General features: G+C 41.5%; 1 protein-coding gene across 1 annotated transcript; it reads left to right on the top strand.

Moving 5' to 3' along the window:
- Nucleotides 1-11108: 11108 nt before the first annotated feature.
- Nucleotides 11109-23737, top strand: SPRY4 (sprouty RTK signaling antagonist 4). Its single transcript, XM_082256000.1, has 2 exons — nucleotides 11109-11284; nucleotides 21362-23737. The coding sequence occupies exon 2, from the start codon at nucleotides 21400-21402 to the stop codon at nucleotides 22291-22293; it is 894 nt and encodes a 297-aa protein (XP_082112126.1). The 5' UTR covers nucleotides 11109-11284; nucleotides 21362-21399; the 3' UTR covers nucleotides 22294-23737.
- Nucleotides 23738-25670: the final 1933 nt, after the last annotated feature.

A 25670-nucleotide genomic window follows, 5' to 3' on the forward strand; every position in this document is an offset into this window, starting at 1 on the left:
GGTGTGAACTATGCCATTGAAAACCATATAACCTACTATCCATGCAATTTGGATGCAGAAAAAAAACGCACTGAGCTTCATGTTGTGTGAACAGCTGAACCTGCGATCTGTCCCTGTGTCACTCAGTCACCTCCCCCCACACACGTTAGTAAGCACCAGGCATACATTAACCCCTCCCTGTCCAGTAAAAATTAACCCCTTCCCTGCCAGTGTCATTTTTACAGTAACAGTGCATATGTATAGCACTGATTACTGTAGTAATGTCACTGGTACCCCCAAAAGTGTAAAAAATGTCAGTCAAGGGTCCGATCTGTACACTGCAATGTCGCAGTCCCGCAAAAAAAATTGCAGATCGCCGCCATTACTCGTTAAAAAAAAAAACCACCAAAAAATGACATAAATTTCCATTAGTTAGTAAACGCAATAACTTTTGCGCAAACCAATCAAAATACGCTTATTGCAATTTTTTTTACCAAAAATATGTAGCAAAAAACAAATTGCCTAAAATGTTAAAAAAAATTAGATTTTTACATTTTTTGGGGGGGGGGGGGATTTCATATAAAAAAATGTGAAAAATATTGTTGTTTTTTCAAAATTGTCGCTCTTTTTTTGTTTATAGCGCAAAAAGTAAAAGTCGCACAGGTGATCAAATACCACCAAAAGAAATCTCTATTTGTGGGGGAAAAAAGGACATACATTTAATTTGGGTACAACGTTGCACGACCGCGCAATTGTCCGTTAAAGTAATGCAGTGCCGAATCGCAAAATATGGCCTGGTCAGGAATGGGGTAAAACCTTCCGGTCATAAAGTGGTTAAAAATACGCTCATTGAGAATGTTTTTGTCAAAGACATGTAGCTCAATACATTTTGGCCTAAATATATGACAAAAATTTAATATATTGGATATTTTTTAACTGTTAAAGTAGAAAAATATTGTTATTTTTTCAAAATTTTCGCATGTTTTTATTAATATCGCAAAAAATAAAAAGCGCAGAGGCGATTGAATACCACCAAAAGAAAGCTCTGTTTGTGGGGGAAAAGGGACGTAAATTTCGTTTGGGTACGGCATTGCATGACCGCGCAATTGTCAGTTAAATTCGCACAGTGCCGAATCGCAAATAGTGACCTGGACGTAAGACAGCAAAATCCTCCGGTGGTAAAGTGGTTAACCTAGAGTAGATGTAAACCCTAAATGAAAGATATTTTGCTTGCGAAAAAGAAATGGGTATCATAAGACATTGCTATTTTTTTAAACAAAATACCAGCTCTCCCATTTTTTCATCCTTTGTTTCATATACTGCTTATCTTTTGCATCCTTGTTACATCCACTTCCTCCACTTCATGCATGCATTAATTCCAGTGATGGCTGTGTGGCTTTTCTCATTGTAGGTTTCCTGACAGTGACACACGCCATGCTTATGTAATGTGTTTGAATACGCTCACTAGTCTTGGGCATCTGATACGCAGGGAACTGTCACTGGACACAAGAAGTACCTGAACAATGATCATCAGGTATTAACCCCTCCTGGACCGGAAGGATTTGCCCCCTTAATGACCAGGCCATTTTTTGGGATTCGGCACTGCGTTACTCTAACAGGAAAATTGTGCGGTTGTGTGACACTGTTCCCAAATAAATTTGATGTCCTTTTTTTCCCACAAATAGAGCTTTCTTTTGGTGGTATTTGATCACAATTTTTATTTTTTTCGCTATAAACAAAAAAAGAGCAACAATTCTGAAAAAAAAAACAAACAATATTTTTCACATTCTGCTATAAAACATTTTTTCTAACTGTGAGGGGGAGGGGCTTATGGAATCAACACAGAGACCTGTGATCCTAAATAGGAGGAACACAGGAGCTCTGTATTGATTCCTGGAGAGGACAAAGGCAAGGGTGTAGGAACCCACACAAATCTGGGGGGGACAGCGTTTTTACTCGCCAGGTATATGCTTTTTCAGTAAACTGCGAGAGAGAGAATGTGTGTGTGCATGCGTGTGCAATTTTCAAAATTGTTATATTTTTCTGCCAGGGCACGTCCCCCATAGATCCCCCTTTTGCGCAGGCCTGGCCAGGGTGAGGGTCCCCCATATGGATTCCCCCTTTAGAGCAGGCAGGTCCCCCATAGATCCCCCTTTAGAGCAGGCCAGGGTGAGGGCCCCCAAATTTATACATCCCCCTTTAGAACAGGCATGGGCAGGCAGGTCCCCCATAGATCCCCTTTTAGAGCAGACAAGGGCAGGCTGGTTCACCTTCCCCCTATAGATCCCCTTTAGTGCAGGCAAGTCTCCCATAGATCTCCCTTTAGCACAGGCAGGTCCCCCACAGATCCCCCTTTAGAGCAGGCCAGGGTGAGGGTCCCCCATATTTATACATCCCCTTTAGAGCAGGCAAGGGAGGCAGGTCCCCCATAGATCCCACCTTTAGAACAGGCCTAGGCCAGGGGGAGGGTCCCCCATATTTATACATCTTCCTTTAGCATAGGCAAGGGCAGGCAGGTCCCCCATATATCCCCCTTAGAGAAGTCCAGGGTGACAGTCCCCCTTATAGATCCCCCTCAGAGCAGACCAGGCCAGGCAGGGTTCCCCTCCCATATAAATCCCCCTCCCATATAAATCCCCCTTAGAGCAGGCCCCCCATAAAATAGATCCCACTTACTTAGTGACTTCATCTTACTTTACTTCTCTTACCTTACCACACTCCAGGGGCTCTCTCCTCAGTCCCCCTGCAAAGAATTTAGTAACATACTGTAATATATATGTCTCTCCAGTTTTCCCGCGCTGGGCAGCCACTGCATACAGTCAGACAGTCCCTCCCCCAGCCAGGGCCCAGAGTCAATCACAGAGAGATCACTGCGCAGCCGCGCACGCAGATCTCTCTCCACCACCACTCCACCTTGCGAGTGGTACCAGCAAGAGCCGAGCGGAAGGCGGGAGCAGCCAAGCAGAAGGAGGCCTGAGGACCCGCCTCCCCAATGCGAGGACCCGCCCCCCCAACGATCGCATCAGGGATTGATCTGAGACTCTGAAAAGTGAGTCAGAGACAACAAAGTCATTGGCGGGCGGCGCGGCGGACCCTGCAAGGACCACTCACGGACACCAGTGTCCGTGTGCGGATACCTTGCCGACCCCTGCCCCTGATAGTTCCGCTACTGCTCCAAGTACTAAACTGGGGGGGATTTCACCATACCTGTCCCCCCCGCATTATTTCCTGGGGGGGATGTGTCCCCCCCGTCTCCCCCGGTTCCTACGCCCATGGACAAAGGTCTGCTGTGTTTGCAATAGCAGACCGCCGTTCTCTCTCCATAGGGAGCGATAGCGTTTTCCCGGCGGCAATCGCGGTCGCCGGCCCCGCTGGCGAATGGGGGTGTCTCCAGGATCGCTCCCGCGAATCGCCGTACAGGTAGGGCGATTTGAGGGAACCTGCCGCCGTTTATCGGCGGCTGGTCGGCAAGTGGTTAAGTGAATACTAAAGCTGCAGATTAAAAAGACAAAACTTAAAATGACATTAACATGGCTCAGCTTATATGATATTTTAGTGTTGGGTTTACATATACTTTAAACAATAATTAATAATACTATGAAAATAACCAAATAAAGGGTTAACTCTGCGTGAACTGTGTAATCATTAAGTAGCATGAGATTAACCCCCTACAATGAAGACCATGTACTGCCAGTGAGGCAGTTGTCAAGAGGAGGTTAAGCTGTTGCTATGTGATTCGAAATTTCATGCGTAGTTAAATCCTTGTAGGAAATGGCATAGAAAACAGTATGGAAACTAGCAACTGAATGGGAAGACAAAGGGTAGTGACAGCCATTCAGACACAGGAGCACAGATCCCCCTGCCCTGTCCACATATAAATACAGACATATTGTATGTAGATTGTTTCCTGACTGTACAGTCATTAGAGATTAAGCCAGCCATACATGCACCGAAATTCAGCCGGTTAGATATATGAGGAGGATTCAGTAGTACTGGGCTGAGTACTGGGCAGTACTGGGCTGAGAATCACATTATGTCTCCACTCACCTTCACATGATCCGGTTTGCCATGCGATTTGATGGCAAGCTGGCAACTGAGCTGGCCGAATCAGTGCGATTTTGCGGCTCTGCACCAATTCCCAAAATTACTTTCTGTACTACTTGAAGCGACTTCGGGGAGGGGGGGTATTTACATAGACATTTGTGCAGGAACCAGCACAGATGTCTGTGAAATCGCGCCCAAAGGCGGACTGAAATGCCAGCTTGAAATCGTGTGAGTTCCGCTGCACTCGCACAATTTCAAAAACGGCCTCAGTGTAAAATGAAAAGAATAGCCATGAACTTAGCATGTTGCCTGTCACCACCCAATATAAAGTTTATTTAAATGCAATCACTACAATCTCATATACAGTAATGCCTCGTACACACGCAACGATTATCGGCCGACCGATCGGCCGTCTTTTGTCTAGTGTTGTTGTGTTGGTTGAAATGTGCTCTAGACTGCACACAAATTTTCTCGGCCAACAAAAACCAACTTCAGAAGTGATGTCATGTGTTGCTTTACTTTCCGTGTGTTTTTTCTTCTCTGAGCATGCCCAGTCTTGCTCATCAGATTTTTGTCTGCCGAAATCTGTACTGACTGATGAACAATCAGCCGTTCTGTTGACGGCCAACAAAAATGTTATAGCCTGCACACCAGATTTTATTTGGCCGAAAAGTCGCAGTCGGTTGTCGAAAGCATCATACTAACAAGCCGACAATCGGCCGATCGGACGTTGGCCGAAAATTCACGGCCAACAATCGTTGCGTGTGTACGAGGCATTAGTGTTACCATATTAATGTCATTTCAAGATTCATAAAACCAATACCTGGTATTCCAGGTCTTTGGTAAGGTACTTCCTGCTGTGGGGTGACAATGCTCTGTCCCCATCTGCCAACCATGCTCCTGCGTTTGTCACCATGACACACAGGGAGAGATTTACTAAACATGGAGAGTGCAAAATCTGGTGCTGCTTTGCACAGAAACCAATCATCTTCCAGGTTTTTTCCCCGGTTCACAACGGCGCGATCTGACATGTGATTTGACAGGTCATAAACATACCCAATAAAAAATTCTTAAAAATCAAATGTTGTCATCAGTTTAGGCCGATATGTATTCTGCTACATATTTTTGGTAAAAAAAAAAAAAACCCAATAAGTGTATATTGATTGGTTTGTGCAAACAGTATAGCATCTACAAACTGTGGGATACATTTATGGACTTTTTATTTTTTTTATTGTTTTTACTAGTAATGGTGGCAATCAGCAATTTTTAGCGGGACTGCGACATTGCGGCAGACAAATCTGACACTAAGTGACACTTTTCAGGGACCAGTGATACCAATACAGTGATCAGTGCTAAAAGAAAATGCACTGGTACTGTATAAATGACACTGGCAGGGAAGGGGTTAACACCAGGGGCGATCAAGGGGTAACATGTGCTCCTAAGGAGTGCTATCTAACTGTGGGGGGAGTGGATTCACTAGAGGAAAAGAGAGATCTGTGTTTCTGCTTAGCTGAAACACAAGATCTCTCTTTTCCTCCCTGACAGAACAGCGGTCTGCCTTGTTTAAATAGGCAGACCGCTGTTCTATCATTCCTCCAAACGATCGGCAGGTCCCGGCGGCCAGCCTGGCCACTGGATGCGCTGATTGGCTCCTGCTGCATCCAATCACAGCGAGAGCGGAGCTCCAGCGGCACGCGTGCACCCCCTACATCTCGTGCACAAAATCATGTATATGTATGTGATTTTGCACAGCCGGGCCACCCTGCCGCAGTATATATGTGGTGGGCGTTCCGTAATTGGTTAAAATGATAGGTGGTGGGCCTGTCAGGAAGGTATGTGTTCAGGAACCTCCTGTTGTGGAGTGACAATGCTTTGTCTATCTCTTAATTGTTCTGTCTTGTTGCAGATTCTGGTAAAATAATAGCTAGTTTTCCTGCTAGGTAAAATAAAGTCCTTATTTAGACATTTCCTGTTTATGGGTGACAATTTTCTGTTCACCTCCCACCTTTCTGTTGTCACCCAGTCTTACGGGTAAACATAGATGTTAATGTCATTTCAACAGTCATTGTTTTTAAGATTCCTATACCTGCAGCTTTAATCAAAATAACACCTGTTGTTCCTCCCATGAGGGTGATTGTTGTTGAGGGGTGACAACACTCTGCCCATCTCCCAGCTGTGCTCCCGCGTTGTCATCCTGTCACATTGTCTTTCAGTAAAGACTACATCTGCAGCTTTTGTTAACAACTTGACCTGTAAAAGGCTTTACCCCCTTCATGACCAGATCATTTTTTTTTTTCTGTTCATCACTGCGCTACTTTAACTGACAATTACACAATTTTTATCATTTTTTTTTTCCACACAAATAGTCCCGCTAAAAATTACTAGTAAAAAGAAAAAATAATTACATAAATCTTTCCCCTAGTTTGTAGATACGATAACTTTTCCACAAACCAATCAAAGTACACTTAGTCCCGGTTCACACTTCTGCGATGAGGGAACGCTGCGAATATGCAGCATCGCATCCGCACCCCTGGCAGTTCACACTGCCATATGCAATACGCAGGGGGTGTCAATTAAAAGTTAACGACACCCCCAGTTGTGATCGCATATCGCAGTGGGATCTGCAAGATCGCACAGAATCGGACCGCACTAGTGTGAACCACCATGTGATCCGATTCTGCTGCGGATAACAAAAAAGGGTCATGTGCGTGTTTAGTGCGATTGCGGTACAAAGTGTATGGCTGAAATTTGCACCGCACAGAGATCGCATGTAATTTAGGAGAAGTGCGCTCTGAATTACATGCGATCTCTGTGATCGCACTAATGTGAACCGGCCCTTATTGGTATTTTTTTTTTTACCAACAAATATGTAGCAAAATACAAATCGGCCTAAAAGGATGAAAAATTTTGATTTAAAATTTTTTTGGGGAATGTTATATAGCAGAATATGAAAAATATATATATTTTTTTTTCAGAATTGTTGCTCTTTTTTTTTTTTGTAGCACAATAAATAAAAATCGCACAGGTGATCAAATACCACCAAAAGAAAGCTCTATTTGTGGAGAAAAAAACGACGTCAATTTTATTGCAGAGTTGCTCAAATACCACCAATAGAAAGCTCTAAAGCCTCATGCACACAGAGAGTTTTTACAGCTGCTTTTAGGAGCGTCAAACTATTTTTTTTTTTGCAGCTTAAAAACGCCCCTCCATGTTATTCTATGGCCTCATATACACACAGACTTTTAGGAGCTGTAAGTCGCATAGGCGTTTTTAAGCTGTTAGACCTCATGCACACAGGAAAAACCGAGCTGCAAAGCCAGTTCTGATACCAGGAAAAAGCAGCTGTAAAAATGTGCTTTTAGAAGCGTTTTGTATTGGCGTTAATGCACGTTTAGCAGCCTTTCTCTGCCCTCCTCTTTTGTCCAACTACTACAGCTTAAAAACTTCTGACGTGGCCTAACGCTGTATGCAGCCTTTAGCAGCGTCAGGCATTTTTACAGCTTAAAGCTGCTGATCCCGAACGCGCTGGCCCTGGGTTTTTTTTACAGCTTGAAAACGCCTATGCCACTTACAGCTCCTAAAAGCCTGTGTGTGCATGAAGCCATTGAATAGCATGGAGGGGTCTTTTTAAGCTGCAAAAAAAAAAAACGTCTGACGCTCCTAAAAGCAGCTGTAAAAATGCCCTGTGTGCATGAGGCCTTAATAAAAAACCCAGGGCCAGCGCATTCTGGAGCAGCAGCGTTAGGGTCCTTTCACACAGGCTTTCTGCCCGGCGGACTCCGTTTTGCTCAGCGGGAGCCGATCCCCACTGAGCAGGCAGATGACAGCTTTGTCTCCACTTACTTTGCAGAGACAGACCTGTTAGATCCCCACTCTACTCTATGGGAGATTGGATGAAAATGGATCGCCTGTCTGTTTTCATCCGATCCTATCCAATCCGATCCTCCAGACGGATAGAAAATTGGGTTTACATCAGTCTGGATTTCACAGACAGGATCGGATTGGATAGCGGCGGGTGTCAGCAGGGATGTCACCCCTGACATCCACTGCCCCATAGAGGTACATGGAGCATCCGATCTGGTCAGCCAGAAAAAACTGACAGGCGGACCGGATCGGAAAGCCTGTGTGAAAGAGGCCCTAAGCTGTAAAAACGCCTGCTAAAGGCCACATACAGCGTTAGGCCACATCAGATGTTTTTAAGCTGTAGTAGTTGGATGTGAGGTTGGAAAATAAAAGAGGGCAGAGAAAGGCTACTAAACGCTAACGCTGCTAAAACATGCATTAATGCCAATACAAACCGCTTCTTAGGCCCCTTTTACACAGGCTTTCCAATCCGGTCCGCCTGTCAGTTTTTCAGGCGGATCTGATCGAATGCTCCATGCAGCCCTATGGAGCGGCGGATGTCAGCAGTGACATCTCTGCTGACACCCCCTGCTATCCGATCCGATCCTGTCTGTGAAATTCAGAGGGATGGAAACCCTAATTTCCATCTGTCTGGAGGATTGGATTGGATGGGATCAGAAGAAAATGGACAGGCTCAGTGGCGGAGCCAGAGGGCTAGCTGGGGTGGCAATAGCCACCCCAGACTAAATCCTTGCCACCCCTGTTGCCACCCCGCTCACGCTCGCTTATGCTCATAACATTACATTAGCTGAATGAGTGGGCGCCTGTGCAGCTAGTTCTCTGTGACTGAGCGCGGTGAGCAGCAGCGGCGCCGTGAGCGGCTGCACAGCTAACCAATCACGTGTGCCTGCACACCTGATTGGTTCGCTGTGCCGCTACTCACCGTGAGTAGCGGCACAGCGAACCAATCAGGTGTGCAGGCACGCATGATCGGTTAGCTGTGCAGCGGCTCACGACGCCGCTGCTGCTCACCGCGCTCAGTCACAGAGAACTAGCTGCACAGGCGCCCACTCATTCACTTCTTCTTCTACCTGTAACCTTAGGTAAGTCTCTCTGGTCTCTGCATGATTGAAGGGGACATGGGTTGGGATGCTGGTCACTACATTGATGGGTTGGGATGCTGGTCACTACATTGATGGGTTGGGATGCTGGTCACTACATTGATGGGTTGGGATGCTGGTCACTACATTGTCAATTGATGGGGGGGCATGCTGGTCACTACATTGATGGGTTGGGATGCTGGTCACTACATTGATGGGTTGGGATGCTGGTCACTACATTGATGGGTTGGGATGCTGGTCACTACATTGTCAATTGATGGGGGGGCATGCTGGTCACTACATTGATGGGTTGGGATGCTGGTCACTACATTGATGGGTTGGGATGCTGGTCACTACATTGATGGGTTGGGATGCTGGTCACTACATTGATGGGTTGGGATGCTGGTCACTACATTGTCAATTGATGGGGGGGGCATGCTGGTCGCTACATTGATGGGTTTGTACGCTGGTCACTACATTGTCAATTGATGGGGGGGCATGCTGGTCACTACATTGATGGGTTGGTACGCTGGTCACTACATTGTCAATTGATGGAGGGGCATGCTGGTCACTACATTGATGGGTTGGGATGCTGGTTACTACATTGTCAATTGATGGGGGGGCATGCTGGTCACTACATTGATGGGGGGCAATATTGTGCAGCCCTACTCATAGGCGTGCGCACGGGGTGTGCCTAGGCACACCCTAATCACCCTCGTGCAGTGCTTCTGCCATGGCTGCCACTGCTGTGTCTGCTGCTCTCTGCCCCTGGCTGCTCAGCTCCCGAACCCAATCCTGTCGGTGCGGAGACTGAGAGGGACTGTCTGGGGGAGGACCCTTGCCTGCTGTAAGGGGGATCTATATAGGGGACCTCACCTCACCCTGGCCTACTGTAAAGGAGGATCTATGGGGGACCTGCCCTAGCCTGCTCTAAAGGGAGATATATAGGGATCCTGCTCTAAAGGGGGATCTATGCCATAGATCCCCCTTTAGAGCAGGGTCCCCATAGATCCCCTTTAGAGCAGAGCCCTGAGATCGGTGTGTGGCCTTCAAAGAATAATGTTTACTTTGTTAATTGTTTATTTAATTAAAAATGTTTTAATACCGCTTAGAATGTTTGTTTACATTTATTTATAAAAGTGTGTGTATATGTATATGTGTATATATATATATATATATATATATATACACACACACACGCATGTATATTGACCCCCCCAAAATAATACCTTGCCACCAATGTTTTAAAAGTCTAGCTCCACCACTGGACAGGCTGTCCCATTGAGGAGAGCGGGGATCTGACAGCTCCATCTCTGCAAAGCGGAGACAGACCTGTCATCCGCCTGCTCAGCAGGGATCGATCTCCGCTGGGCTAAACAGAATTCGCTGGGCGCACCGCCCATGTGTAGGGGGCCTAAAAGCATGTTTTTACAGCTGCTTTTTCCTGCTGTCAGAACTGGCTTTACAGCTCATTTCTTTTTTTCTAACGCCCTGTGTGCATGAGGCCTAATAAAAAAGGACATCAATGTTATTTGGCTACAGCGTCAATTGTTAAAGTAACGCAGTGGCGTATCGCAAACAAATGGCCAGGTCGTGAGGGGAGGGGGTAAACCTTCCAGAGCTGAAGTGGTTAATAACGCCGTGATTGTGGCTCGCAGTGCTTTTTCTAGTGCAGCCTTTCCATGTATTTTCCAAGGAATGAAGCGCCTGCAATGTGTGCTGAATATGCTCAGTGATGCAGCGCCTGCTATATTAATAGAAGGCCGGATGGACTCATCTGCTTTCCATAGAGTTGGATGTGACTGTAGAAGCTTCCCTTCCCCCTTCCTTCCTCCCTCTCTCTCTCTCTCCTTCTCTCCCTCCCTCCCTCCAGGGCTCGCAGTACACGCGCGGTTTATTCAGCTGTCTTCCATTCATAAAAGAACAGCTCGCTTTGCAATGAGCGCAGCAGGTTAGGTTCCGGTCCCCATTCATAAAAAAAAAGCCTCGGCTTCTGCGCACGCGCCGGGCACCCCTCTCCCACCCCCATTCATAAGAACGGTGAGGAAAGGAGGGGGTGGAGCGCGCAGGCGCGCCGGGCTCTTCCCTCCCATTCATAAGAACGGTGCGGGCTGATCGCGCATGCGCCGTGGGCCGCAGCCCTCCCATTCATAAAAAGCCATTTTCCCAGGGAGTTGCAACATCGAAAGCGAGCTGACAGCAGAGGAGCTATGCAGCCTGGATCGTCAGCGCTTGTACTGAGGGCTTTCCTGTGCACGGCTGGGGACCTCCTGTGATTTGTGGATTATTGGGAAATGAGCCTGGCTCCAGTCTTACAAGTAAGCCCCTGACCTGGCAGGATTCATGTGCACCATGGGCAATGCACAGGGCACCATCCCTTCTCCTTATTATTTTTATTTTATTTTTTGGACTGTGATGTCCAGGACAGGGCTGGAGATCGGTGGGCACATGCAGATCGCCTTTCTTCAGCAGGCAGCTTGCGATCTGTCAAAGAGAGGGTGGGAGTGCAATGCTGCAGGAGATCCCAGCTGCCTGGATTGGAGGTGCAGTGCATGCAATGTGCCTGGAGGGGGGAGATCGGGGCTCTCAGCCCCCTTTCCTCCCTCATTACAGAAGCCGATCGCTCCGATCATAACACCCCCTCCTGTCACTCTCTAGCACACAGATCGGCCTGCGATCGCCTCCTTCTGCTTTGATTTACCGATCGCTGGGGTGATTCGGATTGGCATTGCGATGTCACAAAAAAATCAAATTGGGATTTGAGCCAGCAGGATGCCTGCTGCGGTTTTGCTGGGATTTGTAGTGCTGATGACGCACTATGCCTTTAGAGCAGACCGTCATGTATGAGGAGGTCGGTGTGCACGGTGCAGAGCCTGCAATGCCAGGCGTGACGTCATAGAGCAGGACAGAGCTGGGCATTTTTAGTGGGGGAGAATCGGGGCAGATCTGGAGGCAGCAATGGCACAATCCCGGAGATCCGGCCCAGCAATGCTCTGCAACTACGCAGAAACATTGCAAACCATTCCAGCAACACTGCACCACCCCAATGGAGGATGACAATGACAGAGCATCAAGGGACAAATAGTCCTTCTCATCATGGCTTATGACCTTATTATTTAGACCTGACCTACATCAGATCCAAGGGATCACCATACATCCTTTCCTAACTTGATTATCTTGACCTGTCATATGTGAAATCTAATGGTAGTGCATCCTTTCCTAGCTATTATGTAGACCTGATATATGTGAAATCCATGGGATCCCTATAGATCCCTTCCTAATTAGATCATGCGAACCTGCTATATATATATATATATATATATATATATATATATATATATATATATATATATATATATGTATGTATGTGTATATATATATATATATATATATATATATATATATATATAATCCATGGGAGGTAGACCCATTCCAAGCTGGATTATTTAGACCCGTTTTACAAGAACCTAACGGAAATAGATTGCTTTAAACTAGAATATCTTGTCATACATGAAATCTAAGAGCAGTAGATCCATTGCTAGCTAGATTTATACCGGTCGTACATGAAATCCATGGGTGGTAGAGCCCTTTGTAGCTAGACTCTTTAGACCTGTCATACATGAAATCCATGGGATCACTATAGATCCCTTCCTAGATAGATTATGTAAACCTGTCATATATAAAATCCATGGGAGGTAGATCTATTCCTAGCTGGAATATTTAGACCTACCATACATGAAATCCAGGAGCAGTAGATCTGTTGCTAGCTAGATTTGTACATGAAATCCATGAGTGGCAGAGCCCTTTGTAGCTATAATATTTAGACCTGTCAAAGATGAAATCCATGGGATCGCTATAGATCCCTTGCTAGCTAGATTATGTAGACCTGCCCTATATGAAATCCATGGGAGGTAGATCAATTCCTTGCTTGAATATTTATACCTGTCATACATGAAATCCAGGAGCTGGTCCCTTGCTAGTTTATACCCGTCCTATATGAAATCCATGGGTGGTAGAGCCCTTTGGAGCTAGAACATTTAGACCTGTCATAAATCAAGTCCATAGGATGACTATAGATCTCTTCCTAGCTAGATTATGTAAACCTGTCATATATGAGATCAATCGTAGGTAGATCCATTCCTAGCTGGAATATTTTTACTGTTATACATGAATTCCAGGGGCAGGAGATCCCTTGATATCTAGATTTATACCTGTCATACATGAAAGCCATGGGTGGTAGAGCCCTTTGTAGCTAGAATATTTAGACCCATCCTACATGAAATCATTATAGATCCCTTTCTAGCCAGATTATTTAGATCTTTCTTGTGAATACCAGAGAAAATAGATTCCTCGCTAGCTAGAATATTTGGACCTTTTATACATGAAATCCATGATATCTCCATAGATCCCTTCTTTAGAGTAACCTCTGGTGCAGAATTGGAGGCAGGGAGGCCACAACTGATTAATCTGACATTTGTAGTGTACAATGGGCCACTATACATGTTCTTGAGAAGGCCCTGCTGGATTTTTATTCTCTTTAGAAAATAGAATCCGTCTGGCCTGCTATGTATGTTTTCTTTCTTATGAAATCCCTAGCAGATGTTCTGCAAAACATTTTATCTTGAGTAAATGTTTAAACGTTTGCAAATAGACTGCTTGCACTGTACATGATTGTGAGTTGTTACTTTGTTGTTATTATGTGTTTTTACTTTCTTGATGTGTACTTAGTGAAGTTTATACACAAGGTGATAGCTGTTATAGATTTTGCAATTGAGAACATGCCATCTCTCCTTTTTTGTTCCTGGTGAGCTTACAATCTATATGTTTCTGCTTTATACAGCAGACTGTCAGATCAAGCAGAGTACTAGGTATATGTCATTAACTCATTGTTAGATTAGACACATATGTATTTGCATATATGTAATTATAAAATTTAAACTGTATTTTAATGATTTAATTAAAATATTGTAGCCAACTGGTGAGGGTGTTGGATTTTAAACCTGAAATTTAGGGTGCTAGAATTCTTCCATATGCTGTGTCAATTGATATCAGTAGGATAGCTAGCTAGATGGATGGATGTTTTAGCTCTTACGCGACATTTTTTGGGTGTGGACGCTATTGTGCCATTTCCAGCGTCATTATTAAAAAAACAGAGGGAATATTTTCTAAGTGATATAAATTTTAGTTTCTGGAACCTGTTTCCATTTTAGAGACGGCATCAGGAATAGCTGATAGTAAAATTGGAAGTTACCCCCTAATCTGAGTGTTTGGCATAAAACCTTAATCATTTAGTCAGCTGACCTCTAAGTTCTTTGTAACTAAAAGGAATAATTTATTTTGATTTAGCGTCACCTCTTCCTTCTTCTTTTGACTTTTGTATTCGCAGTAGTGTAGTAGCACATCCATTCAGCATATAGCTAATTATAGAGCCATTCAAGACATAATTTACTGCAGGCTCTTCTGCTATTATCCGTAGCAGAGATTCATTCATGGGCTTTTACTGTGTTTTTCATAGTAAGCATTTTTTCCCGACTCTATTAAAGGCAACAGTTCGGCTTGGTAAAAATCCCTAGTAAGCGAACAGCATGAACATTTTTAGTTTTTTTAACAGTTTCGCCTGTGCTTTGTATGGCCAACTGCAGTGTAAATATATTTATTAGTTTTGTTTAATGGAGGATATTTTTGATTTCTATATGGCCATATGTATATCATAAGTAATAATTTGCCCATTTACCAATAAGGGAACACTGACAGTCAAGATTTTTAACACATTAAAGAATTCCAGATGACTCCTTTTAAATATTGTACCAGAAGTCCATGGCTTAGGTGGGTCATTCGATAAAGGACAGAAGATAATGGGAGTCAGGGGAGATGGAAATATGGAATTGTTCCACTGCTTTGAGTGTTTGTTTAAAATGGAATCTGTTTTCTAAGAAAATCTGGTCTCAGTTTTAGATGACTACCAAATCTGATAGCTTTCTTGCAGTGATTGCAGTAAGCAGAGCTGGACAAATCACAAGAGCTTTGTCACCAGTCTGCATAAAATGGTAGCTGATGGCCAACTTTGTTGGTGGCTCCTTAGAAGTTCTTGATGTTTCCAGCTTGAATTCATTGGTAGTTGTATAATCTAATAACTACTGCAGCCTTGTAGTGTAACTATGACAAGTTCATAAATCCAAGAATCAAAGCCTTATGAATTAGTAGCATTATCTACCAGAATTTCAGGTCAAGATAGAAGAAAATTGTATGAAATTAAGAACCAGAAGGATTTCGTAGAGTGGTCTCCCAATAGTTAAATCTTCAACATTTTATAGGAGTACTGGCAGTCATGCACTTTGGATTTATTCTGTCCTTACCTAAGTGACCAAAAGGTCTTAAAAGCGTGCAAATGAATTGTGTCCAAATAGCAAATAAACGGTATGCGTTTTCTTCCTCTCCTGGTTGCCAGTTCCTGTTTAATCCGGAGATTACATTTAATTGCTTTTGCATATTGCTTAGAAGTAACAGGAAAGTCAGGCTTCTGTATCAGGCTTGTGAAGACTGATGGTTCACAGATAGTTGCTGTGTGGTGAGTGGTACTTGAATGGGGTGATATTTTATCCTTATCAATGTCTGGCAGATTATCAGGCATCTGCTAAAAGGATGTGTAGGTGTCAGAGCTGCCGCAGTCTTGCCTGATTGACCTGTGGAGAATAGGAAGTGCTCAATTAAAGTGAGTGGTTCCTTGCTAGCCTGGACAATCCTGGCTAAACTAGATTAAAACCAAGATTGTTAAAGCACCATGAATATCAGCAGCCCTTCTAACCCCAACATTGTCTACTACACTTCACAGTTGCAGTGGCTGCTATTTGACCTTCTTTTTTTTCTTTTTATGTACTTACATTGCCTTACAACTTGTACAAAGGAGATTATAAAGGCTTATTTACTAAGGCAGATAGCAATTTTCAGGATGCAGTTACTCCTAGCTACCAGCCTATAACTTTTATTATTCTCACTACTCTAAAATGATGATAGATGCAGTTTGATTGCATTAAGTTACTGCACTTTTGCACACCTTTATTGCATGGGCTTTTTCAGTAAGCCTAGTAGTTTAAAGTGTTATTCAAAGTGCGAATCACAACAGCTGTCCAGTATCATGGAATCATAGCTCTGTTTTTGGCACATTATGCATTTTTGCCGTCTCTGTGGCTTTTTAATATTTGCACAAATGTATTTAAAGCATTAAAATGCACTGCTTTATATGTAAAAGAAATGATGTCCTAACTAAATGTCATACTCATTTAAACCCTCCAGTTAGGTCAATGGGAGTTTGCATTAATAGAGTATAAAATATTGTGCATAACTTCAAAATGTGCTGCTGTTAGGGTTAATTTTACAGCTTGAAATGAATTTGTTACAAACCGGCTACCCATTGGCTCCCTTATAAAATTTCATGCTCAGAACAGTTTAATTTGAAATAGTTATAGTTTACCAGACCGGCTTTTCATACACAAAAGGGCGTATTTACAAAGGGATTGGGAAATCTACATTCAAAAAAATGTCATTTTAGTTACCCAATCATATGCATACGAAGTAAGTGAACAGGATTTTGCTTTTCACATGATTGGATAATTAAAGTGACTATTCACACAATTTATTGCATGAAGATTCTCAAGCTCTTTAGTAAATTAGCCTCAATAACTCAGATGTCCTTATGTGGATGTGACTTGATGTCCTATTATCCATACATCAGTGCTGACTACAAGCTTTTGCCTTTCAGTTTACAGTGGACACTATCTGTATTTGGAAGGTAGGAGAATTAGTATAGTTAGTTAGTAAGCTATAGTTAAGCAGCCAAGAAGTTTCAGACCTTACGTTTGGGATAAATGCTAAGGACAGAATTGACTACATCAAGTTCTGTTCCAATATGTCCCCTTTTTTCCTCTCTAGGGGTAACATGTGGAAATTTGATTTGGGGGGGGGGGGAGCAATTTGGCTGCCCTGTACGCCCAGCTTGAACAGCTGTGACTGCAGATGTGGCTGCAGTAGAAGCATCAGATCGTAAAACTACTGAAAGTGGAATTTCTAGTCACCTGTTTTCTCATAAGCCCAGCGTGTTGCATATGTAATCTATCAGAGCATTGTTGCCCCATAAACATTATGAGAGGCGGCTTCCTGTTTATGTAGCTCAGGGAAAACCTACTGCAGTGTTGGCAAGCAAAGACAAGGGTGTTATATAGTGCTGTGGCCTGAATTTTAAAAGAAGGATATGAAGGCTGCCATTGCTGCCCTTTCTGAAATCTCTAGGTAGCTGGCTATCTTGCTGATCCAATGGCTTCCATGCTTTCTGGGGCATAGGCCATGAACAAGTATGCTTGTCATTGATTCAGTAAGTATTAAATCAATATATTTTAAAGGAGGTCAGCAATAGTAGCTCCTATATCTCTTCATACAAAATTTATCTTGTCAAGTATTATAAAACAACACCAAATGCAGCCATAGGGTTGGTTTACCAAAGGCAAAGGCTGTTCACTATGCAAGGGGTTTTCCCTTCTCTTATAGAATGGGGTGAAACTCTGTTCATTTCCATCATCCAATCATGTACAAGCAAAAGTCCTGATTTTTTTCTTTTTTTTTCGCATGTGATTGGGCAATCTTTGCAAAGTGAACTCTCACCACATACACTAATCTAAAAGAAATTTCCCCTGGAAACCAATCAGCCGTTTTTGCCTTTAGTTAATCAACCCCATAAACTTTGTGGTGAGACAATGATTAATATTTCTGTCTGTTTAGCATAGATCCTTTTTTTCAAAAACTTTATTATCTGTTGTGTAACACACACACAAACCCTTAGGTAGTACATGGGTTCCCTTCATACTAATCGCTTTATGTTGATGTTATCATTTTTAATGGGAAGTGGCTGGGAAGCAAAGTAAGTAAAGAACTAATGATGTTTTTAAATTTTAAAGAAGACACCAAGAAAGTCACCCCTCCCCCCCCCCCCATTTCACGTATGGCCTGTCCTAGGCACAAGCCTAAGTTGCCTACATCATTGGTAGAGATAAACTGTCTAACTTTAAGAAAGAGTTGCATAACTGTCAGTATTTTATGGTAATTTCTTGTAACAACAACCCCAATACACAACATTTAACAGTTACCGATGTTTAGCAATATTCATATTTTTTTTATTAGCCTTTAACTAATATATAGGATTATTAGGATAGGATATAATTTTTGCATTTTCTCTTTGGACCTATCCACCTAGGTGTAGTTAAAAATATATCCCCTGAAGGAACCAAATCAATGGTGAAACATGTCGGGGTTGCTACATTACGACTCCTTATCGCCCATCTCACAAATGGCCTGTCCTAGGCACAAACCTAAGTTGCCTACATCATTGGTAGAAATAAACTGTCTAACTTTAAGAAAGAGTTGCATAACAGTCAGTATTTTATGATAAATTCTTCTAACAACAACCCCAATACACAACATTTAAAAGTTACAGATATTTAGCAATATTCATATTTTTTTTTATTAGCCTTTAAATAATATATAGGATTATTAGGATAGATCTTATTTTAGCATTTTCTCTTTGGACCTATCCACCTAGGTGTAGTTAAAAATATATCCCCTGAAGAAACCAAATAAATGGTGAAACATGTCGGGGCTGCTACACTGCGACTCCTTATCGCACTAAATCGCGACTTGAGATTGGTCCTCTGTATTTAATCCAAAATTTCTTTTTTTTTTTTTTTCAAGAAATGAAACAGTATAGGCAAAAGGAATATTAGTCCTCTTGTACTTTAATATGTGGTCACTACATGTGTTTAATAAATACAATTAAAATGTTGGAATTGTATTCAAGTTGTTGACTATAGTTATTGGCACCTCACTAGCATCCTCTTTTGTTTTTGCTTCCTAATATATAGGAAGCCTTCATTAAATAAGCTTGTAGCTAGCTGATGCATCTTCTACTGTTTTATTATAGGCATGGTTAAAACATGCAGAGATGCAGTCCCTAAAAAATGTGAACTCAATCAGACATACTTAATAGCATAGTGTAAGTAGCAGGAGTGTGAAACGCCTTAAAAAAACACTTTTTAGCAGCTTACAGTGAACTAACATTGTTCTTTATGTTGTATGAGCTTTACCAGTAAATTGCTCTATAATTATATATCTGCAAAAAAAACTAGTACTAAGTGTTTCCAACCATTCCCAGGAAGCTATCAACATCCCCTTCCACAATGTGTGTAGAAAAAAAAAACTGTTGGTTAAATTTCTCCGTAAATATCTTTACGTGTTTACAGAATGTTATTTAATGACACAAAGAGCTTGGTTAGTTTACACCAGTGTGAAGTGCATGTGCACTTCCCCTTTAAGTGATTTTCAAATAGTGCTTACAAACAAAAGGTCGCTCGACTAGGAAGCCCTACGTCTCATAGAAAACAATGTGCACTTTCTAAATTGGAGCCGGGCCGTATCCGCTCTTTGAATTAAGCTTAGTTGCTTCCTGTGCTCTTTTGACTTGCATAGCTGTTGGGTAACTGGATAGATTCCAGTTCTGAACTGCTCTCTTTCGATGAAATCAGAAACTAAAGCAACACAGCGAGTCAGCCATTCTAGTAAAATGGGATCGTTTAGGATGGTGTGAGTCAGGGCTGTGAAGATACAACTCTGTTACTCTTCGCAGACTAAAAAAAAACGTAAGTGGACTTTGTCTGTGGAAATGTACTAGATATAGTAAAATTCATTGAGGCTGATTTACTAAGGGAGCCCAGAATCACCATTTAATACATTGAATATTCACTCAATTGTACAATCACATGAAAAGCAAATTCCTGTCTATTTTTAATAACCTATCATGTGCAGAAGTAACAGGTACACCTATATTTGCTTTCCACACGATTGGATTACTAAAGAATATTCAGAATATTTATTAAGTGAAGATGATCAACTCCTTTAGTAAATCAGGCTGATTTCGTAATTGAGGATGATTATTCTTAAACTTTGTAGGTTGAAAGCTTTGATCAGGACATGGTTTTTTTGGTTCGGCATTGTGCATTTTTATTTACTTTTACCAGATTAGAAATACATTCCTGTGTTCATTTACTAAAGTAGCGCAGATTGTGGGGAATTGCATGTTGGTCTGTTCTTTAAGAATCTAAGAGTGTTCACTAGTTTATGTTTCATTTTTTTTTTGCCTTATTTTTTTCTAGAACATGACTTAAAAATAGCCGGGGGGCAACTTGGTTTCCATTTAGACTGTAAGCACAGCATGCATCAAAAGGGAAGTTATCTAGAGGTGTCTAGTTGCAATTTACTAACATGTTTTTGGACATTAGCAAACAATCAAGCTTGTTTATATTGCTTGAACCTGGCAAGTCAAAAATTACAGATGATTGTTAGTTCACTTTTCACATTGTGAGTAAATGCAGTATCGTTATCATAACAACTGGTGTTGATTCACTAAAATGGAGAGTGCAAAATCTGGTGGAGCTTTGCATAGAAACCAATCAGATTCCATTTATTTTTATTTTTTTATTATTATGTCAAAGCTTAATTGCTGACGTTAGAAACTGATTGGCTACCATGCACAGCTGCACCAGACTTTTCACTCTCGAGTTTCTATTAAATCAACCCCACTGAGTCTGTCCTAGGCAACAAGACCATATCATCCCCATGGTATGCATAGAAACTGAAATCATGTTTCCTAAACCATACTGGATGAACCCTCTGCACACTGCTATCCCCTTTCAATTAATTTGCAATAATAAAAAAAAAAATATACAAAATTATTTTTCTTTTTTATTGCAAAGTTTGCTTGAAAGGGTATAGCAGTGTGCAGAGGGTTCATCCAGTATTTTTAATGTTAATTTGGTCACACCCGTTTAGCACCTGGTAGATTATTTGCATGGACAAGCTATTGGGGTCGGAGCACAGGTATATCTTGTTTTCATTGTATTGCAGGTCAGTGGCCAGACCTAAAGCATGTAGCTGTCCCCCATTTTGTGTCTGTATGCCCCAGGGCGGCATGGTGTCCTCAGTAGCGTTTGCAGTGGCAAAGCAGAGTAGGACTGGCTAAAGAGGGGTTACTTTGACGCAGTTGTCCAGCTTAAACATGTACCACAATATGTGGGAACTAAATATCGTTATTTTATATTGCAAAATGTACTTGAAAGGGTATAGCATTGTGCAGAGGGTTCATCCAGTGTTTTTAGTGTTAATGTGGTTACACCCCTTTAGCACCTGGTAGATTATATGCATGTACAAGCTGTTGGGATCTCAGCACAGGTATATATTGTTTCCTAAACCATAACTCTGCTTAATAACATTTTTCTTCATACTGCACATCATTTGTTATTTCTAAGAAAAGCTTAACCCAATTAAATCCATTTTTTTTTTTTTTTTTGTTACAGATTTTTTAAGAAATTCTCATCATTTTCAGAGGAGGTCAATGGATTCCAGGATTCCACACAGCATAACTGTGGTACCAAATTCAGTTATGGTGCAGCCTCTACTAGATGGTCGCGTTCCATATGGGAGATTACAACATCCGCTCACTATCCTGCCTATCGATCAGATGAAGACCACTCATCTTGAGAATGATTACATTGACAACCCGGCTCTTAGTCAGCTGGCCAATCAAAAGCTCAGCAGGGGCTCACATGAGCCTTTGCTCGTTAATCAACATTTGCAGAGATGTGAAGCTGATATTACACACCCTTGGATATCTTTCAGTGGGCGACCCAGCTCAATTAGCAGTAGCAGTAGCACCTCTTCAGATCAGAGACTCTTGGACCACATGGCTCCACCTCCTGTGGCTGATCAGTCTCCACCTAGGGCAGTAAGGATACAGCCTAAAGTGATAAATTGTAAGCCTCAGGATGTTAAAGGACCCTTGAATCAAGAATTGGACAAGCACTTTTTACTTTGTGAGGCCTGTGGCAGATGTAAATGCAAAGACTGTACAACTCCACGGACCTTACCTTCTTGCTGGATTTGCAACCAGGGGTGTCTGTGTTCTGCACAGAATATGGTCAACTATTCAACTTGCATGTGTTTAGTCAAGGGAGTTTTTTACCACTGCACCAATGAAGATGATGAAGGTTCCTGCGCAGATCATCCGTGTTCTTGCTCTCACTCCAACTGCTGTGCTCGCTGGTCATTCATGAGTGCCTTGTCATTGGTCCTCCCATGCTTGCTCTGCTATCTTCCTGCCACCGGCTGTGTGAAACTTTCTCAGAAATGTTATGACCAAGCGAGCCGACCCGGGTGCCGGTGCAAAAACACAAACAGTGTCATGTGCAAAGCACCAGATGCAGTCAGCAGACCAGAAAAGCCATTTTGAGAGTTGCTGTGAGGTTCTGTTTTGTAAACTGTCTTAAAAGAATGCATCGTGCAGAAAAATGAAGCAAAAAAGACTCCAGACAGTATATTCTCTCCAGAGGCTTTAATTTACCATTCCTTGATCAAGGGGGTCCAGCAACACTTAGTATTATCAGAAAAGAGAAATGAATAATGTTTGGCTGCTGCTGTGAACCGTTTCCAAATCCTGTGTTGAAGATCTGTATGCTAACTAGATAGCCATGGGGATTAGCTTGAAGGGACTAGTTACCTTTATTATATTTACAGCTACCATTAGGAACCAAGAATGTTATCCCTCAGTTAGCATGGAAGCAAGCCAGCTCTAGTTCTTCCTCACACACTCACGTGTTTGTTTTTTAAGCTGAAGGCTTCAGTCTACACTTTTCATTGATGTGTGGAAAAACTCTGCTGAGGCTTTGTTGCGTAACTCTTTTGTCTGTGGTTTAGTGTTTTTGTATTTTTATATAAATGTATTAGTTCTCTTACACGTTTTTTTTGGCTAATGAAGGCAACATGGGAGACCAGAGTGCCAAAGGTACAGATTCAATCCACAATGTGGTGACAGGAAGGAATGCACGACCCTCTATTCCTCCGCTGTGTCAAGACTCTTCCGGCCTGCCTATTAGTAGCCTTTTCTTACTGCCCTTCTCTCACCCTTCTTACTGATAATGGGAAATGCCCTTTCATCTTCAGCTGTGCACCTTCTCCACGAGAAAGGTTGTCAGCACCGTGGGTAAAAATAAAAACAATCAGAACAATATGGATTGGCAAATTGTATCAATGTCCCCCTAATAACAAGTCGTAGCACTGCTAAAGATCACTTGTGCTGATAGTAACAACTCTCACACCCAGATCAGCAAACATATCAGGTTCAGCTATCTCAGCAGCTGTCTCAACATGTTAATTAAAAGGTAATTGTTACAAAGTTTAACCCCGCTTCCTGCTGCTGGAACTCTAAGCGCATTGCAACACGTGGTTAATGCTTGCATTGCTCCCTCTTCTCCAGCTTTTCAGGAAATCTACTGTACTGGGCACAATAGAGTGCAATAACCATTTTTCTAACTAGAAAGAACAGAAAATTATTTTTGTTCACAAGAAGCAGGTGACATTAAAGGGCAGTTATGCATAGTGGATGCCAATGGCAACCTTATTTTATTCATTGTAATTTTTAAGGAAATTTTAAAGTTGTATGTAACTTTATTTGTATTTTTGTTTCTGTGCTGCTGCTCTACCTTGGCCCTACTGTAATATAGCATCCTGTATATCTGTGTAAATATGCATAGAGAGATACATAGGTCTATTTTAGTGTTATATAACTACCAGGGAAAGGTTAAGGGGGTCATAGGCAACTTATTCATGTGTGAGATATATATATATATATATATATATATATATATATATATATATATAGATATAGATATAGATATAGATATATATAGATATATATATATATAGATATAGATATAGATATATATATAGATATATACATACACATATAGATAGATCTATATATATAAATATATACATATCTATATACATATATATATGTATATCTTGGTTGCTCACATAGGGTGAGTTTCGCCTTCCCTACACTGCATTCTGGCAAATAATAGGTGCTAGTCTCTGTTTTGTAAAATGTAGTTTCAGTGCTAAAGGGGAAATTTTGTTAGCATACAGATGTCTTGCATTTGCATTCAAAAGTGGCATCCCAACCACACTTTAATGAAGCTCAACTTTTATTATTATTTTTTTTTTTCTTTTAATTTCAGCCATGTTACATGCTTATTTAAAATGTATGGTACAAGATGTAACCTATAATGTTTAAGCTACATTTAAGCTACTAACTTCCTGGTTTTTATTTTGTTTTAGATCTTTTTTGGCAAGTTTCTTTAAGTTTTAGCAAGAATAATATGTATATTTTTATACCAACTGTAAAAAAAAGAAAAAAAAAAAAAGAAAAAAAGATCACTTTTAATATGCATGTGTCCCTCACAGATACAAAGGGAAAGGTGTCAGTTGTGTAATTCTTCTTTCAACTTTGCTGCAGTTCTAGCACTTTGACATTTGTTAGTGGTAGTGTATTTATTATTTTTATTTAATTTTGGAGGTAGAAATAAAATATGTTTTTTTTAAGAAGGTACAGACACCCTTCATCTCTCTCTTTGTGCATGAAGCTTCCCCTTTAGAGCTGTAAACTGCTCTGGTATTGAGATATATGCTCGGTAAATCATTTCCTGAAATGAAGTAAACTTTTAGGAAAAATGATTGGATGTCTGAAATAAACACAGGTTTACTTTGTTTCAGTGAAACAGTCCAGTGTTGTTGATCTGAACATATTTCACATAGATTAAGGACTTATAAATTATACAATCTCAAAGTTGCCATTTAATATTTTTTTCCAAAACAAGCTACGTTCGTTTAAAATCACGATACTCTATATAAAATCTGAAGAAGTATTTCTCAAATTCCTTATCATATCACTTGGTATGCTCTGACATGTTAAGCTTGCTGAAACCCAAACAATGGAAGTTCCTCTGTGTAGGTCACGGGCACATGAGAACATTCAAGATGTCACTCTGTAGAATATGTTCTCTTGTGTGGAACAAATATGACAAAACAGGATGGGTGTTTGGCATAGTTCTTTGTTTAATGGATAGCATCTATATTTTTAGCCATTTTTACTTAGTAAAAGTTATGTTTCCTTTCCTGATTTAAGTCATATCTTAGGGGATCATTTACTAGTATGTATTGTTTTCCTATAGTCGCCCGGCTACATGCAGGGAATTTAAAATAGAAAGGAAATTCCCCTGCCTAGGATTAGATATCTCATGTAAGTGGATTCACCAAAAATTGAATCTGGTAGTAAACTCATATTATACTGCCCACTATGTCTCACAGATGGATGAGACCCAATCATCGTATTTATGTCTAATAATGTTGCTATAAATTTCAAAGCAACGTTAAATATGTAGACTTGATCTTATCCTCAAGATAGGTCTTCTGCCATAAACATTCATGTTCAATACACCTAAACATGCATGTTTATGTCTGTGGGATGGGGAGGTGGACCCACAGCCAGACTCCTCTGGCATCAACTTATCTTGGGTCAAAGACTTTTGGAGATTAGGTTTTTTAACCTATCCAAAAATCATGTTCCCATGGATTGGTCATGTATCCATGTGTGCTAATGGCCATAGATGTGATATTGCGACCCGGTTCAGCCAACGTACATCTCCTCATGTCTATGGTCAGCTGAAGTCCAACACAAAGGCCAGTACAAGAGTCAAAGTATTCATGTTTTGGCCATCAGGGCAAAAAGTCATCTTATTTTGTTATATCATTTTTGACTAAAATGAATAA

This window comes from Pelophylax lessonae (assembly GCF_965119305.1).
Source record: "Pelophylax lessonae genome assembly, chromosome: 4".
NCBI classification, from domain to species: Eukaryota; Metazoa; Chordata; class Amphibia; order Anura; family Ranidae; genus Pelophylax; species Pelophylax lessonae.

Bases quoted from the DNA above. Each gene is read 5' to 3' on its own strand.
- SPRY4 (XM_082256000.1), top strand. From the start codon at position 21,400: ATGGATTCCAGGATTCCACACAGCATAACTGTGGTACCAAATTCAGTT.